Genomic DNA, 17,944 nt, shown 5'->3' with positions numbered 1-17,944 from the left:
TGTAGGGCATAGACTGATCCATAGATTTCACCATCTAGGAAGGAAGAGATGAAGTCTGGGCTTTTGGCTTTCTCTTTGGAAGTCTTGCTAATCTGTCATCTTGCAATTCACAATTAAATCTTCTTTTGACCTGGTTCTTGTGTGTAATCCTGAGGCCAACCTTGTTCTTGGTGCTGATCCTATGTTCTCAGAAACCTCAGTTCTCCGTATCCACCTCCTTTTACTTAAATCGAAAGAGATGGATAGCTATACTTTATAGCTCAGTGCATAATTGACAGAATCCTATTTCTTCCTATCCCAAGAAAAAAAGAACGTCAAGAGTACAATTCTTAAAAGTGAGGTAATTATTCAACCAAGTCATTGAATAAACAATTGACTTTATCAGAATGTCAAAGCTAAACTGTATGATAGGCAGAAGTACTACGGTGCAACATAAAGATGAGATGGTCTTACCTCCCCATACTGACAACCTTGAGGTAAGATAAAGGAGAAATTGTACTTAAATAGTCCAAAGGACACTGCATTTATTTTACTACTGAGATTAAAAATGATTCCTTAATGTTCTCTCCTTATTTCCTCACTGAGGAAAGTAAAATGAAGATTGAGTGCTAGACTGACTAATAAATACTCCATGCTGTCTATTAGAATTTCAGTTAATTAAAATCGGACAAAAGGCGTCATTTTTGGCTACGAAAGTATTTCAGTTGTTATTCTTTAAATCCTATGTCTCTCCTTGCTTACCAGTCTTCCCTATCCCCTAACTTGAGGAAAAATTCTGAAGAGGAATGTATGCCTAGGGGTAAAAATTTGTAATTGAAAGGAACCCTAGAAAAACTTTTTAGATCTTCTAGTCATCTGCTTCTTCTCATTAGCATTGTTTTCCATTAATAAATTAATCTCAACATTTATTATAACCCATTTAAAGGGGACTCATTTCTACTGTTTGGCACCCTTGTTGAAAATCAGTTCACCACAAATAAGTTAGTTTTCATATTATCCCTTTTTTCACCACTTTCCTCCGTATCTGTTTTACCCTAATAAACTCCCAGGTTCAGTAGCTTAAATAACATTATCTTATTCACAAACCTCCATCAAGAAAGTGTGGCCAGGACAGCTGGTCTCTGCTTCCTTCAGCTTTAGCTGGGACAGCTCGACGGCTGAGGCTGGAGTCATTTGGAGGCTAGTTTACTCACATGTCCGATTGTTGGTGCCAGGCCCTGACTGGGACGTTAGTTGGGCTGGGCAGCTGGAACACCTGGCCTATCCAGGCCAACCAGCCTTGGAATTCATACAGCATCACCTTCACCATATTCTGTTCACTGGGAGAAAGTCAGTAAGGTTGGCCCATAACCTTCCTTTTTAAAATAAATTAATGGATGTTTTAAAAGTAGAGACACATTTAAAAAGCACAATTTTTAATTACCCTCCCACATGAAAAACATACTCCAATCACTATGTTATATACTTGAAACCAGTGTAATATCATATGTCAACTATACTTAAAATTGAAAAGCCAAAGAGACAACAACAAAATATATATCCATGTAGCCAAAACACTGGTCAAGATATATAAAACATTTCCATAAAAAAGGTAAAGGCAAAAAACACACACTCACCCGTACCCTATACCTGCATGCCAAGCCTCAGTGACGATGGCATCCAGTTCAGGCTGGAGTCTGAGATCTTACATCTTCATCAGGTGCAGATGGGACAGGAGCCTGGGCTGTGGCTTCTACAGTTTAGCCCTTGGAGTACAATTCCTCTCAATACAAAAATTGAGAACTGAAGAGCCAAGTCATCTACCACCACCCACAGAGCCAACATTCTGCTGACCTGCTCAAGACTCTCATTCAGAATGGAAAATGGGAGACACATTAGTCCATAGCAATTCTGAAAGGCAGCCTGCTGCAGGCTGCTAGTTCTCTGAGGAAGACTTAGTCCTAATCATGGGAATGCCTCTCCGTGGCCCTTTGCTGTGCCTCTGAGCTCTCAGTTCTGTCTTGTTCATAAGAGAGGACCTGTGTTTGCATCTGTTTTTTCAGCCTGCTTCCTCCCTGTAGAACTTCTAAGACCCAAAGGCCTCTTTTCATTTGTATTCTCTCCATCTCTCAGTCCAGGCTACCAGGCAGTGTTTTTGCTAATACTGTTTTTAAACAGTTTCCTGTGAATTTTATTGGGGTTCATGCCAATAGGAAAGGGACCCTCATGAGTCATTTTGAGATAAGCTCTTCACTTTGGGCTTCCTGTGAAGCTGTTGTAGGATGGTGCCTTAAAATGTATAAACTCTGAAGATCCTTAGAAGAAGTTGAGGCACCACCATAAATCTTTCTGAGATCCTAACAAAGGATTTTACAGTCTTGGCTGCAACGTTAGGTTGTGTTTTCTCCTGGCAGCACCCTGGATTTTATCTCAGTTCAGAAGTCATTTCTTTTAGAATTATTTGGCAATTAGACATGAGGAAAGGCTGTAATTGGGAAACAGATATCTGACCCGAGTAAGCCCTAGTTCCTTTATGTGTAAAATTCTTCAGCTTATCTTGCTCACCGATCTTTACTTCCAGCTGCTTTGGAGCAAGAGTCCCCTTTCCTCCAGGTTCCAGTGTCACTGTCTTTCCCTGCCTAGAAGCCCTTGCTGTCAGCCTCTTCAGGGGCCGTCAGGCTTCCACTAACATGCTCCCGGAGGCCCTGCTGGTTTTCATTCTGACTCTTCTCCACCTCCTTTGAGGTTTCATCTATTGCCCTGTTCAAAGGCACTCTTTTTGTGTTTTAGTTGTTTTGTTTTGTTTTTTAATGGCAGCACCCCATTTTTAATATCAGTATCTGTGCCAGTTATTTATTGCTGCATGATGAACCACCTCAAAACCTAGTGGCTCAAGACAGTACTTATTTTGTTCACAAATCTACAGTTTAGGCAAGGCTCAGTGAGGCGAGCTTCTTTCTTCTCCACTTGGCATCATCTGGGATGATACACCACTGGGGACTAGCATCACCTAAAGGTGCCACATGCACTTGTTTGGCAGTTGAAGTCAGCTTTTGGCTGGCACAGAAGCTACATCAGTCTCAGTTGGCACATCTCTGTGAGGATTCACTAGGTGCCCTGGGTGCTTCACAGCAAGGGGGCTGGGTTCCTAGGGTAAGCCTCCCTAGAGAGAGAATAGAGAATATCAGATGGAAGCTGTATTTACACTTTCTAACCAAGCCATGGGTTCACACAGCAGTTCCACCATATGCTCTTCACTAGAAACCAGGTAGTAAGGCCACACATATGAAAGAGTAGGGAATTTCACAGGAAATGTAAAATTTGTAAGAATTTGTAAAAACCACATCCACTCACCTTGTCTTACCAAATAACCACTGTATCTAAACAAAAGTAGTTCTTCCCAGCTCGGTATCGCTGAAATTACAACAGGTTTTCTTTTTGTTAATTATGTTTTCTTATTTGGTGGCAAGAAACAAAAGATGACAAGATAGCACTATGGAGTTGTGGTATTGTTCAGAAAAATGTATGGATCATCTCCCTAAAATTCCATATTGCGAGATATGAATTCTCCTTAACTGTGACAACCCTTTCCTTGGAAACTGATTTGAATTAGCATAAAACATTTGTAGTTGAGAAAAAGGCTTATGGCATTAGAATACATACTTATAGATCATTAGAGTCTTATTTTGGGAGGCATTTATTGACTTAGGGCTAAATAACTCAATGTGATAGTTCTGAAACTTTTTTTTAATTATGAAGTGTTAGGATGGAGGACCTTTCCTACTGAGAGGTGGCATATAATAACTTTATGGAGAAACAACATGGGAATAAGAGCATTAAACCAAGTGCAAATGTTGTAATGGCAAAAATGACAGCAAAGGGTGTATTATTTTGACTCCTGGTAGTTTTAATTTTGTTCTTGATTGTCTGAGTAATTCAAGGTTCAGTGTTCTAAGATTCTACTATGGTATGAGTAACATTTTATAACTTAATTTATTTTAATTGATACTGGCTTTGACTTGGGCTATTCTCAGTCTACCTTCATTACAAAGCTCACTTATTTCATTCATGTAGGTTGTTGATCTTTCAAGAAAACTGGAACTTTCATCTTCAGAAGTCAGAAACCTTAAAACTCACATGGCAAGGATGTCACTAGAACACAGTAAGATGGAACAGTACAGACGGGACACTGAAGAAAGAGCAAGACCGAAAGCAGTAGAAAAATTAAAAGAAGTCGATTGGTTTTTACAGGTTAATTTATTAATCTGTAATGTGCCTTAATTCATCTCCCTGCAGATTACATTTTTGATATATACATTTATCTCTGTTTCCTCTACTTTTATGCCAGTTGGTTTCATATATTTCTGGGAGCATGGGAGCATGTGTTTCTCCTAAATATTTCAGTTTCCATCATTATCACAAAATCCATCTTTCAGAATCATTCTCATTAGACAATCAGAACTTTTAAGACTGGTTGACAAGAGGAAAAGGAAATTGTGATTTAAAAAGTATACCATATTCTTGGATTATATTGTTTAAATATTTTAACTATAGATTGTTATTCTTTGAAATGTCAGATTATATGAGTACTAAAATAAGAATGATTCAACCTTATTTTTATAATGCACATTTAATTCAGATGAGGTTTAGGTAAATATATTAAACTTCAAGTCTTTTTTTCACATTTAAAATTGCTTTCTGAAACACTGAGTCAAAACTAAGGGAAACAAATATGCTATAATTATTCAGATTATACTTACTTAAAAAACGCATTCTTTTAATTTGTTTTAAAGGATGAATCACAAAAGAGATTACATCAGTGGAGAGAGAAGGATAATTCTTCGTTTAGAATGCAAATGGAATTCAGAATTAAAGATCTGGAACTTCAACTCTCCAAAAAAATTTCTCAAGAAGATTCCATTAGAGCTGAATTGGAGAAATATAAACAATTACACCAAGAAGAAGTAAATACCACCCTGTCATTGGCAAAGCAACTAGACAAGTAAGTCAAAACAGAATCATAGAAAATAAATTAAGCTCATTAGTTTGCCTCTAAAGCATTATTTCTATGGAGCCAGGTTTATAAGATTAGTAGGAATGAAAGCTAACTGGATACTATATTCTGGAAAATGATATTTGTAAATGAACTTACATTTAAAATATTCCTTCAAGACAGTTTTTGTACCCCTCTCCCCTTTCTTGGTTTTAAATGACTTTATTTTTTCCTTTTAATATTTTCATAGTTAACCTGATCTACTAGTCTTGAAGCTCATTGTTTTTGAAGCTTTCTAACTTAGACAGTGATATTATTATAAAATGACTTCCTAAAGAATTCCACTAAATAGAAATATTAATGAGTTTAACTATTTTTTGGAAGATTACATCTTAAACTCAAAGGGCCAAGTACTACTACTCAGCTGTTCACTATGAATTCAGTGAGATGGAGAAATGACAAGGGAACGTTCCTGGGGTTAAAAGGTTTCTACCTGGCTTTATTCTCCCATCAGTGGTTGGACACTAGAATCACATGCACCCAAAACTCTGCAGGTCCGTAACCCACATCTCTGCCTCTGGAAAGGGTTCTTTATATAATGACTCAGCCATTAATAGCTTATTGCCTATGGGTGTGGAAGCAGTGGCCTAGCAGCAGGACAATTAAATTGACCAGTTTAGGTTCTGGTGAGGATCCTGGCAATAGTAACTTCCATTTTCCTCACATTAGCACATCTGCTGCATGGAAGTTTTGTTTTCCTGATTGTAATCTTTGGTGTTATCACTAGAGGGCTTCATGGAACAAACTATCATAATTTTTCTACTCTACATAAAGGCATTCGTGTGAAATAAAGACTGACATAGGGATGAACAGCACTATAATTCACAAAGTGGTTAAAAATAACACTGTGGGGGGAGGAGGAGACAAGATGACAGCGTGAGTAAGGCAGTGGAAATCTCCTCCCAAAACCATACATATTTTTTAAAATAAAAACAAATACAACTATTCATAAAAGAGAGACCAGAAGATACAGTACAATACCAGGCTGCATCTACATTTGTGAGAACTCAGCATCTCACGAAGAGGGTTAAGATACAAGCTGCAGCCTGGTGGGACCAGAGCACCCCCACAACCCCAGCTCCCGAGTGGGAGAAAAGGAGTTGTAACGGGGAAGGAGTGGGAGCCCAGGGCTGCTAAACACGCAGCCCTAGTCAACCACACCAGGAGTGAAAACACACGGTACGTAGTGCACTGGAAATTAGGGAAACGGAACAGTAAAATCCATGAGCAGGTCCCCGCAAACAGTGCCCATTGGACAAAAGAAAAGTGAGTGCTTTTTCAAAAGTCTTAAAAGGGACAGGGGCCTCACAGCTGGATGGAAGGATCCTGGCACACTCAGATCAGCAGCTGGGAACCCCAGAGAACTCTGGGTACCCTACCCCCTGTAAGGCAGCACAGCTCTAAGGCCTCTCACGGCGATAAACAGCCTCCCGTCCATCCCCCCTCCGGTGCAGCCCCGGCATGGCAGCGAGTAGCTTGGGAGAGGCCAAACCCACAGCAACTGCCCAGAGCCTACTCTGCAGCCATCAGGGGAAGACTCAGAGGCACCATCTGTGCACAACTGCCCAGCACAAGCTGCTAGGGGTCGCTGTTCTCACAGGAAAGGAAGGTGAAAGGACTTTGTTCTCCCAGCTGAAATACACACCAACTGCCGAAGACTACTTCTATCGCCATGAAAAGGCAGAAGAATTTGATCCAGACAAGAATAACCCTGACATACCCCAAGAGGGAACCTGGCGACATAGATTTAACCAATCTTCCTAAAAAAGAATTCAAAATAAAGGTGATAACCATACTGATGGAGCTACAGAGAAATATGCAGGAGCTAATGGATAAGGATGGGAAGGACAATACAGAAATAAAACGATCTCTGGAAGGACTTAAGAGCAGACTGGATGAGGTGCAAGAGGCCATTAATATAATCAGAATCAGAGAACAGCAACACAGAGAAGTTGATGCAGAGAGAGATAAAAGGATCTCCAGGAATGAAAGATAATGAAGAGAACTGTGTGACCAATACAAATGGAACAATATTCGCATTAGAAGGGTACCAGAAAAAGAAGAGAGAGAAAAAGGAATAGAAACTGTCTTTGAAAAAATAAATGCTGAAAACTTCCTCAAACTGGGGGAGGAAATAGTCTCTCAGATGACGGAAGCCCACAGAACACCCGACAGAAGGGACCCAAGAAGGACAACACCAAGACACACAATAATTAAAATGGCAAAGATCAAGGACAAGGACAGACTATTAAAGGCAGCCAGAGAGAGAAAAAAAGATCACCTACAAAGGAAAACCCAGCAGGCTATCATCAGACCTCAACAGAAACCTTACAGGACAGAAGAGAATGGCATGATGTATTTAATGCAATTAAACAGAAAGGCCTTGAACCAAGAATACTGTATCCAGCAGGATTATCATTTAAATATGAAGGAGGGATTAAACAATGCCCAGACAAGCAACAGTTGAGGGAATTTGCTTCCCACAAACCACCTCTACAGGGTCTTTTAGAGGGACTGCTCTAGATGGAAGCACTCCAAAGACTAATTAGATGTCACCAGAGAAAATAAAATCACAGCGAAGAAAGCAGACCAACCAAATACTAACTAAAGGCAAAAAATAAAATCAACTACTCACAAAAGCAATCAAAGGAAACACAAAAGAGCACAGAATAAAACACCCAACATATAAAGAATGGAGTACAAGGAATAAGAAGGTAGAAAAATACAGAAACATCAGACAGTGTTTATAATAGCTCAATAAGTGAGTTAAGTTAGATGGTAAGATAGGAAAGAAGCTAACCTTGAACCTTTGGTAACCACGAATCTAAAGCCTGCAATGGCAATAAGTACATATATTTCAATAATCACCCCTAAATGTCAACGGACCGAATGCACCAATCAAAAGAAACAGAGTAATACAATGGATAAAAAAGCAAGACCCATCTATATGCTGCTTACAAGAGACTTGCCTCAAACCCAAAGACATGCACAGACTAAAAGTAGAGGGATGGAAAAAGACATTTCATGCAAACAACAGGGAGAAAAAAGCAGGTATAGCAGTTTTAGTATCAGACAAAACAGAATTCAAAACAAAGTAACAAGAGATAAAGAAGGACATTACAGAATGATAAAGGGGTCAGTACAAGAGAATATAACCATTATAAATTCTAAAAGGAAAGTATATAGCAATCCAGGCATATTTAAAGAACAATCCCAAATGAATAGTGTAAAGTGACAATTATTGAAATTGAAAAAAAAGAACACATGAGGCCTAAGGTCAGTAGAAGGAGGGACATAATAAAGGTAAGAGAAGAAATCAATAAAACTGAGAAGAATAAAACAAGAGAAAATATCAATGAAACCAAGAGCTGATTCTCTGAGAAAATAAACAAAATAGATAAGCCCCTAGCCAGACTTATTAAGAGAAAAAGAGAATCAACACCCATTAACAGAATCAGAAATGAGAAAGGAAAAATCACAACGGACCCCCACAGAAATACAAAGAATTATTAGAGAATACTGTGAAAACCAATATGCGAACAAGCTGGAAAACCTAGAGGAAATGGACTACTTCCTAGAAAAATACAACCTTCCAAGACTGACCAAGGAAGAAACAGAAAATCTAAACGGACCTATTACCAGCAACAAAATTGAGGTGGTAATCAAAAAACTACCCAAGGGCAAAACCCCCGGGCCAGATGGATTTACCACGGAATTTTATCAGACATACAGAGAAGATATAATACCCATTCTTCTTAAAGATTTCTAAAAAAAATTGAGTGGAAGGAATACTCCCAAACTCATTCTATGAAGCCAGCATCACCCTAATACCAAAACCAGGAAAAGACCCCACCAAAAAAGAAAATTACACACCAATATCAAGGGATGGAACATAGATGCAAAAATACTCAACAAAATATTAGCAAATCGAATTCAGAAATATGTCAAGAGGATCATACACCATGACCAAGTGGGATTCATCCCAGGGATGCAAGGATGGTACAACATCTGAAAATCCATCAACATAATCCACCACATAAATAAAAAGAAAGACAAAAACCACATGATAATCACCATACATGCTGCAAAAGCATTTGACAGAATTCAACACCCATTCATGATAACAACTCTCAGCAAAATGGGTATAGAGGGCAAGTACCTCAACATAATAAAGGCCATATATGATAAGCCCACAGCCAACATCATACTGAAAAGCAAGAAGCTGAAAGCTTTTCCTCTGAGATCAGGAACAAGACAGGGATGCCCACTCTCCCCACTGTTATTCAACATAGTACTGGAGGTCCTAGGCATGGCAATTAGACAAAAGAACAAAATACAACCAATCCAAATTGGTAAAGAAGAACTTAAGCTGTCACTATTTGCAGATGACATGATACTGTACATAAAAAACCCTAAAGACTCCACTCCAAAACTACAAGAACTGATATCACAATTCAGCAAAGTTGCAGGATACAAAATTAATATGCAGAAATCTGTGGCTTTCCTATACATTGACAATGAACTAACAGAAAGAGAAATCAGGAAAACAATTCCATTCACAATTGCATCAAACAGAATAAAATACCTAAGAATAAACCTAACCAAGGAAGTATAAAAGGCCTATACCCTGAAAACTACAAGACACTCTTACAAGAACCTAAAGAAGACACTAACAAATGTAAACTCGTGCAATGCTCTTGGCTAGGAAGAATTAATATTGTCAAAATGGCCATCCTGCCCAAAGCAATCTATAGATTCAATGTAATCCCTATCAAAATACCAACAGCATTCTTCAACAAACTGGAACAAATAGTTCTAAAATACATATGGTGCCATGTAAGACACCAAATGGCCAAAGCAATACTGACGAGGAAAAATAAAGTGTGGGGGGATCTCACTCCCCAACTTCAAGCTCTACTACAAAGCCACATAAACAATACAATTTGGTAACAGCACAAGTTCAGAGGCACAGACCAGTGGAACAGAATAGAAACTCCAGATATTAACATAAACATATATGGTCCATTAATATATGATAAAGGAGCCATGGACACAGAATGGGAAAACGACAGCCTCTTCAACACTTGGTATTAGCAAAACTGGACAGCTACATGTAAGAAAATGAAACCGGATCATTGTCAAACCCCATACACAAAAGTAAATTCAAAATGGATCACAGACGCGAATGTAAGTCATGAAACCATAAAGCTCTTAGAAAAAATCATAGGCAAAAATCTCTTGGATATAAACATGAGCAACGTCTTCATGAACATATGTCCCCAGGCAAAGGAAACTAAAGCAAAAATGAAAAAGTGGGACTATATAAAGCTGAATAGCTGCTGTACAGCAAAGGACACCATCAATAGAACAAAAAGGCATCCTACAGTATGGGAGAAGTTCATATAGGACAGATCGGATAAAGGGTTGACATCCAAAATATCTAAAGAGCTCACACACCTCTACAAACAAAAAGCAAATAATCCAATTAAAAAATGGGCAGAGGAGCTGAATAGACACTTCTCCAAAGAAGAAGTTCAAATGACCAACAGACACATGAAAAGATGCTCCACATCGCTAGTCATCAGAGAAATGCAAATTAAAACCACTATGAGATATCACCTCACACCAGTAAGGATCTCCACCATCCAAAAGACAAACAACAACAAATGTTGGCAAGGTTGTGGAGAAAAGGGGAACCCTCCTACACTGTTGGTGGGAATGTAAATTAATTCAACCATTGTGGAAAGCAGTATGGAGGTTCCTCAAAATGCTCAAAATGGAAATACCATTTGACCCAAGAATTCCACTCCTAGGAATTTACCCTAAAACACAGTAGTCCAGTTTGAAAAATACAGATGCACCCCTGTGTTTCTCACAGCACTCTTTAGAATAGCCAAGAAATGGAAACAACCTAACTGTCCATCAGTAGATGAATGGATAAAGAAGATGTGGTGCGTATACACAATGGAATATTATTCAGCCATAAGAAGAAAAAAAATCCTACCATTTGCAGCAACATGGATGGAGCTAGAGGGTATTATGCTCAGAGAAATAAGCCAGTTGGAGAAAGACAAGTACCAAATGATTTCACCCATATGTGGAGTAAAAGAACAAAAAAAAATCTGAAGGAGAAAAACAGCAACAGAATCACAGAACCCAAGAATGGACTAACAGTTCCCAAGGGAAAGGGACTGGGGAGGATGGGTGGGAAGGGAGGGATAAGGAGCGGGAAAAGAAAGGGGACATTACAATTAGCATGTATAATGTAGGGGACGCACAAGGAGGGCTATGCATCACAGAGAAGAAAAGTAGTGTTTCTACAGCATCTTACTATGCTGATGGACAGTGACTGTAACGGGGTTTGTGGGGGGGTACTTGGTGCAGGGGGTTCCTAGTAAACATAATGTTCCTCATGTAATTGCAGATTAATAATACCAAAATAAAAAAAATAATAACAACACTGTGGTCTGCCTGAGGGAGTACATGGAAAACAGAAAGGATGGATACCTTGGTGACGATGTTACATGCTAACTGCCTCCAGAGCTATTTTATTCTTTGGTCACCCACACCCTTTTTCCTCCCCTACAGATTGTTGCTCTCAATTATGCCTCAGTGCCTAATGCCTAATTTCTCTGAGATAATGAGTGAGTCATAAAGGGTGGTAAAAGCAAATGCTTGAAAATGTCTTCCATGGATGCTTTATCTTTTATCTCTAAACTGGTTTACTAAATAGGTTTAAGTGTCTCCTCATGAATCTTGTAAATACAGCCATTCCAGAAGGCAGGAAGTTCTACTTGTAAGCCCTCTATATCATGAATAGCCGTTTCTCTCCCTTCCCTACTTTGAATTACTTGTTAGCTACTAGTCACCCTAGAAAAACATGTACTTAATTGTATACAATAGATCTTCAGCAGATTTTCAATGCTGAAACACTGTTTTGTAAGAAATTCAATTTACTATTGTGGTAACTTTTTAATGCAAGGCATTTAGGTATCACTTAGGGAAAAATGAAATAATAAGCATTTGTTTACACCACTCTCCACAGGATTACTGTGAAGTTAGCAGAGATCAATAGCAAACATAGAGAGAAGGAAATGGACACATTCTTTGCCAAGGTTAGTTATACTATCCTTTTTCCCCCAGGTTTCAAATTTGTGATGTAATTCTTGTTCTTAATTTGTTGAAATTCTAGTTGTTTAACTGATTAGTGCTCACTATTTAAAAGTCATAATTCTTTGTGCTTCTGAGAAAGGAGACCGAAATTTTATTTTTTAAAGTTGTTGGATTTCTCATTTTCAAGAGATACCTAATCTTAACTCTATTCAGTAAGTGAAACTAAACTGACACATTTTAAATTTCGTGAAAAGCTGCATATTGAAAAAGATGCATCAAAACTACTACTTTCCAGAAAGGCAACAAAATGGTCATTAAAGAATTGAGTATTATTTGCCTTGTTTCTAATTCTAGAAAGTTATGAATCAGAAATTAAGTTTGAAAACTGGCTCTAGCCTCTATTTTTCCTGTCTTCAAGCAGACATTCTGAAATCTTTGTGTCCATATGCAGTAGAGAGAGATTTTGTAGTCATAGCACAGATAGAAAAATGATTTCACTTAACTTTTTGCAGGAATTTTTACATGGCATTGTTATGACACTCCCACTTTCTTCATTTTATGTATTTTAGATCCTGTGCTGAAAAATTAATAGCACAGATTATACCTTATCTAAAAGTACAATAATAGAAAGCCCTTTTGAAGGAAAAATTCATTAGAGTAAAAAAACTGATAAAGCTTGCATACAGGATAGTTTTTCTAAGTCTGGCAAAGTAATGCAGTCAGTGTATAATATGACTTGAATTGTTTAAATTTCTTCTTAATAGTAAGATCAAATATCACCTTTCTGAAATCATGTATTTAACACACACCAATATTGTACTTTTTATCAGATTAATCAAAATAACATTGCAGATATGTTATCTAAAATTAAGTAGGAATTTATTTTATTCATGTGATTATTTTTCTGTGTAAGCAATCCCTAAGGTAAGTCTAGTCTCTAAAACTATTAGTTAAAGGCCATACTTCATCAGCTATGTGTCACTCCCATGATAATGTCTTGCTTAACTTAAAAATGACAAATAATATTTGACTTATTTCAGATGGAGCAAGAATTTGACAAAAATATAACTAGAGCACAAAAAGAAGGTATGTTGCCAAAATGTATTAATTAAATTTAGATGTCACTGCTTTCTGAAATGAACGCTGAATAGTAAATAGCAACTCTTTCCATTGTTCAGATAATAGGTATTATGTAAATATTTGTTTCTTATACATATCTAATAAGAAAATGTGAGGGCACAGCCATTCATAGTGAAGAATATACTTCTTCCTCATTTATTCAGCATGTTCCATAGATTTTTAAAAATCTCAACACATCCATCAGTCTGTTCTTATTTTTGGCTATACCTTTTCTTTTACTTCTGCTATTCCTTTAGAACTCTTATCCTGCACTTCTCAGAACACATGGGCTTTGTCAGCTTCTCATGTTTCTGGCAGTGATTTAAGGCCAAAAAACCAAGACGCACCTACTAATAGGCAATTTTAAGTGTCACTTGAAGGATGACATTTAAATCTCTAGCCATTGACTTGGTCATTGGTTTTGTCTTTCTACTCTCACGAAAAATTACAAATACCTTAGCAAGGAATAAAAACACCCAAATAAAATTTGGTGCTTGCCAAGTCCTTCAGTCTCATCTCTTGCTACTTACCCTACTCTGCACATTTGCTCTAGCATTTCACTGAACTAGACTACTTACAGTTCCACAAATGTTCTTCCTCACCTCTAGCTCTTTGCAGATGCTTCTTCCCTCTATCTGGCACATCTTTTCCTTTTCCTGCAATATCAGTTTGGATGTCCCCTCTGTGTTTTCTAATAGCACCCTGTTTTATACCTGTCATGGTATACCTGACTGTGTGGGAACTGGCTGTCGGTCTGTTTTTCCCGTTTACAGAATATGGTTGTCACGGTGAACTGTGTCATCTTTATCTTCTATAGTTCCATCTTGTAATAAGAAAACCAGAAGCTCTGATACTTAGCCACAATTGGAATTAATTGTGTGTAACTATGGGCAAGTTATATTTCCTAGTAGTCTTGTATTTTGTACCGCAGTTGTGTAGAGATTTTTTTCATTTTTAACACCCTTAAAGGCCCCAACTTCTTTTTATTAACTCGTACATGTTAACTCTAAAGTATTTTATATAAAGAGTATAATTGTTTCTGTTTCTTTCCAGATGCTGCTAAATTTGAATTTGAATCCTCTATAGCTGCTCCTCTAGGATCTATGGATGGGTTAACTCCAACTCAAGCTCTACTTTTGAAGACGTCACAGGAATATGCACAGATTTTGAACAAAAACTATATGATCTGAAAGAAATGTAAAATGTACTTGTCTCATGGAGGGGAAAAAGACGGCTGACAGTGAGAGAACTGAGGCAGAAACCACCTCCCAAAACCACATGTAATGAAAATACAGCAAATACCAGTAACCCTAAAAGAGTGACCCAGAAGACAGCAACACACTGCCTACATCTGCGGAAAAGAAAAGACCTTAAAAAAAAGGGTAAAGTAGCAAACTCAACCCAGCAGGTTAGGAACATTCAGGACCATCAGATGCTCCATTCCCCTGGCTGGCAGTGCAGTGCTGAGACCCCCCTCACTGTGATATGCAGCCTGCCACTCATTCTTCCCAGCAGGCATGAGTCCGCACAGCTGATGCTACCACCATTGCACCAGGTCACGTGGAGGGCAGCCCCACCTAAGGTACCTACCGGGGCATAACACAGAGGTTCCTACCTCCATTCTCGGCCTACTGGACCTGGCAGTGGATACAGACACTGCAGCCAGGTAGCATTTTCATGCTACCAAAAGAACTTTTCCTCCTGGAAGGCACCAGCGCTGCGCACCTGTGACCGCACCAACCCTCCAGGTGTTGGATAGCTCCAGAGAGTAGAGCTGGGCACTAGAGGGTGCCACCTACACAAAGGTATTGTTCCATAGTCATCATCAGAATGATGAAACAGCAAAAGAATTTTGTACAAACCAGGATACCTCAAACACCTGAAAGAGGGCTCAGTGAAACTGAAGTCACCAATCTTCTTGATAAAGATTTCAAAATAAAAATCATAAACATGCTCACATAGCTACAGAAAAATATTCAAGATCTCATTGACAACTTCAAGAGAGAGAGAAATTTGAAAAATACAGTATCTGAAATAAAACACACACTTGAGGGATTTTAAAGCAGATTAGAAAAGGAGATGGTCAATGGAACAGGAATTAGAGAACAGGAATATAAAGAAGTTGAGGCACAGAGAGAAAAAAGGTTCTAGGAATGAAAGAATAATAAGACAACTCTGCAACCAATCCTAATGGAATAATATTCACATTACAGGGCTATCAAAAGAAGAAGAAGAGAAAAGAAGAAAATGCAGCTTTGAGGAAATACTGAAAACTTTCCCTGTCTAGGAAAGGAAAGAGTCGCTCAAGCCATGCAAGTGCAAAGATCTCCCAACTCAAGGGACCCTAGGAAGACACCACCAAGCCATATAATAATTAAAATGGCAAAGATCAAGGACATGGACAGAGTATTAAAAGAAGCCAGAGAGAGAAAAAAGATCACATACAAAGGAAGGCCCATCAGGATATCAGCAGACGTCTCAGCAGCAAACTTACATGCCAGAAAGGAGTGGCATGACATATTTAATGAAATGAAACAAGGCCTCCAACCAAGAATACTCTCCTTGGAAAGATTATCACTTAAATTTGAAGCAGGGATTAAACAATATTCAGATAAGAAAAAGTTGAGGGAATTTACCTTCCACAAACCATCTCTACAGATTATTTTAAAGGGACTGCTCCAAAGGCTAAATAGCTGTCACGAGAGAAAATAAAACCATAGTAAAGGTAGTAGACCATGTAATTACTAAGCAAATGCAAAATTATATCAGTTACCCAAAAGGTCAGTCAAGGGATACACAAAGAATACAGGATATGACACCTAAAATAAACAGAGTGGAGGAGGATGAAAAAGAGGGGGGAATAAAAGAACCTTTAGATTATGTTTGAACTACTGTAATGAGCAAGTTAAACTTAGACTGTTAGATAGTAAAGAAGCTGCCCTTGAACCTTCGGTAACTGCAGTGGCAATAAGTACATATCTATTGATAATAACCCTAAATGTAAATTGACTGCACCAATCAAAAGACACAGAGTTACAGAATGGATAAACAAGCAAGACCCGTCTATATGCTACCTACAAGAGACTCGCTTCAAACCCAAAGACACACACAGACTAAAAGTGAAGGGATGGAAAAAGATATTTCATGAAAATAATAGGGAGAAAAAAGCATGAGTTGCAGTACTTATATCAGAAAAATAGACTTCAAAAACAAAAAAAGTAACAAGAGACAAAGACGGACATTATGTAATGACAAAGAAGTCAGTCCAACAATAAGATGTAACCACTACAGATATCTATGTACTCAACATAGTATTTGTTTCATGTATTTGGATGTTCCTAACAGAATTAGAGGCTGAAATAGAATGCAATGCATTCATTTTAGAAGATTTCAACACTCCACTCACTCCAAAGGACAGATCAACCAGACAGAAAATAAGTGAGGAGACAGAGGCACTGAACACATCAGAACAGATGGACCTAACAGATGGGCCTAACAGACATCTAAGGACACTCCACCCAAAAGCAGCAGGATACACAGCTTTCACAAGTGCACATGGAACACTTTCCAGAACAGATCACATACTAGGCCACAAAAAGAGCCTCAGTAAATTGAGAAGATTAAAAACATGCCAACCAGCTTCTCAGACCACAAAGGTATGAAACCAGAAATTATTCCAAGACAAAAAAAAAAAACCACACTTCATAATGCTCCTTATCTAAAGCTGAATTGGGTTTTACTTAGAATTGGAATAAAGATCTTACAAGTGTTTTGAGAGAGTTTTTTTTAATTCTTCATTTAAAGCACTAAATATCGCTTATCAAGGCTTCAAATGGTCCTCAATAGCTAGAGGCCTTTCAAAAAACACACCTTTTTTTTCCTGAGGCCTTTTATGACCTCTGTGTGGCATTTTTAAAAATTATTTATTTATTTATGTATTTATTGTATCACTGATATACAATCTTATGCTCAGGTTTTACATGAGAAATATTGTGGTTACTACCTTCCCCTTATTATCAAGTCCCCACCACATATCCCATTACAGTCACTGTCCATCAGCATAGTCAAATGCTATAGAGTCACTGCTTGTCTTCTGTGTGCTATATATACTGCCTTCCTCATGCCCCCCCTATATTTTGTGTGACAATAATCATGATGCCCGTTAATCCCCTTATCCCTCCCTTCCCACCCACCATACCTAGTCCATTCTTGGGTTCTGTGAGTCTGCTGCTCTTTTGTTCCTGCAGTTTTTGCTTTGTTGTTGTACTCCACAGATGAGGGAAATCATATGGTGCTTGTCTTGCTCCACCTGGCTTATTTTACTGACCATAATTCCCCCTAGCTCCATCCATGTTGTTGCAAATGGTAGGATTTGTTTTCTTCTTATGGCTGAATAGTATTCCATTGTGTATATGTACCACATCCTTATCCATTCATCTACTGATGGACACATAGGTTGCCCATAGCTCCGCCATTGTAAACAGTACTGCAATAAACATAGGGATGCATATGTCTTCTTGAAACTGTGAGCCTGTTTTCTTAGGATAAATTCCTAGAAGCGGCATTCCTGGGTCAAATGATATTTCTTTTTTTAGTTTTTTTGAGGAACCTCCATACTGCTTTCCACAATGGTTGAACTAATATACATTCCCACCAGTGGTGTAGGTGGGTTCCCCTTTT

General features: G+C 38.2%; 1 protein-coding gene across 5 annotated transcripts in view; it reads left to right on the top strand.

The window, feature by feature from the left end:
• The window catches only part of LOC118968284 (uncharacterized), a 90,145-nt gene extending 73,110 nt beyond the window's left edge, over positions 1-17,035 (top strand). For all 5 annotated transcript variants that reach the window (XM_073229560.1, XM_073229563.1, XM_073229561.1 and 2 more), the window contains 5 exons: positions 4,054-4,230; positions 4,773-4,981; positions 12,078-12,147; positions 13,186-13,231; positions 14,318-17,035. In XM_073229560.1, coding sequence (XP_073085661.1) covers positions 4,054-4,230; positions 4,773-4,981; positions 12,078-12,147; positions 13,186-13,231; positions 14,318-14,454 — 639 coding nt within the window. In that variant the 3' untranslated portion in view covers positions 14,455-17,035. The remainder of the gene's footprint in view (positions 1-4,053; positions 4,231-4,772; positions 4,982-12,077; positions 12,148-13,185; positions 13,232-14,317) is intronic.
• The last annotated feature ends 909 nt before the right edge of the window (positions 17,036-17,944 follow it).

The sequence above is a fragment of the Manis javanica genome, chromosome 2 (genome assembly GCF_040802235.1).
Source record: "Manis javanica isolate MJ-LG chromosome 2, MJ_LKY, whole genome shotgun sequence".
NCBI lineage: Eukaryota > Metazoa > Chordata > Mammalia > Pholidota > Manidae > Manis > Manis javanica.
Note: the sequence above shows the minus strand (reverse complement) of the source record. Positions and strands in the feature narration are given on the sequence as shown.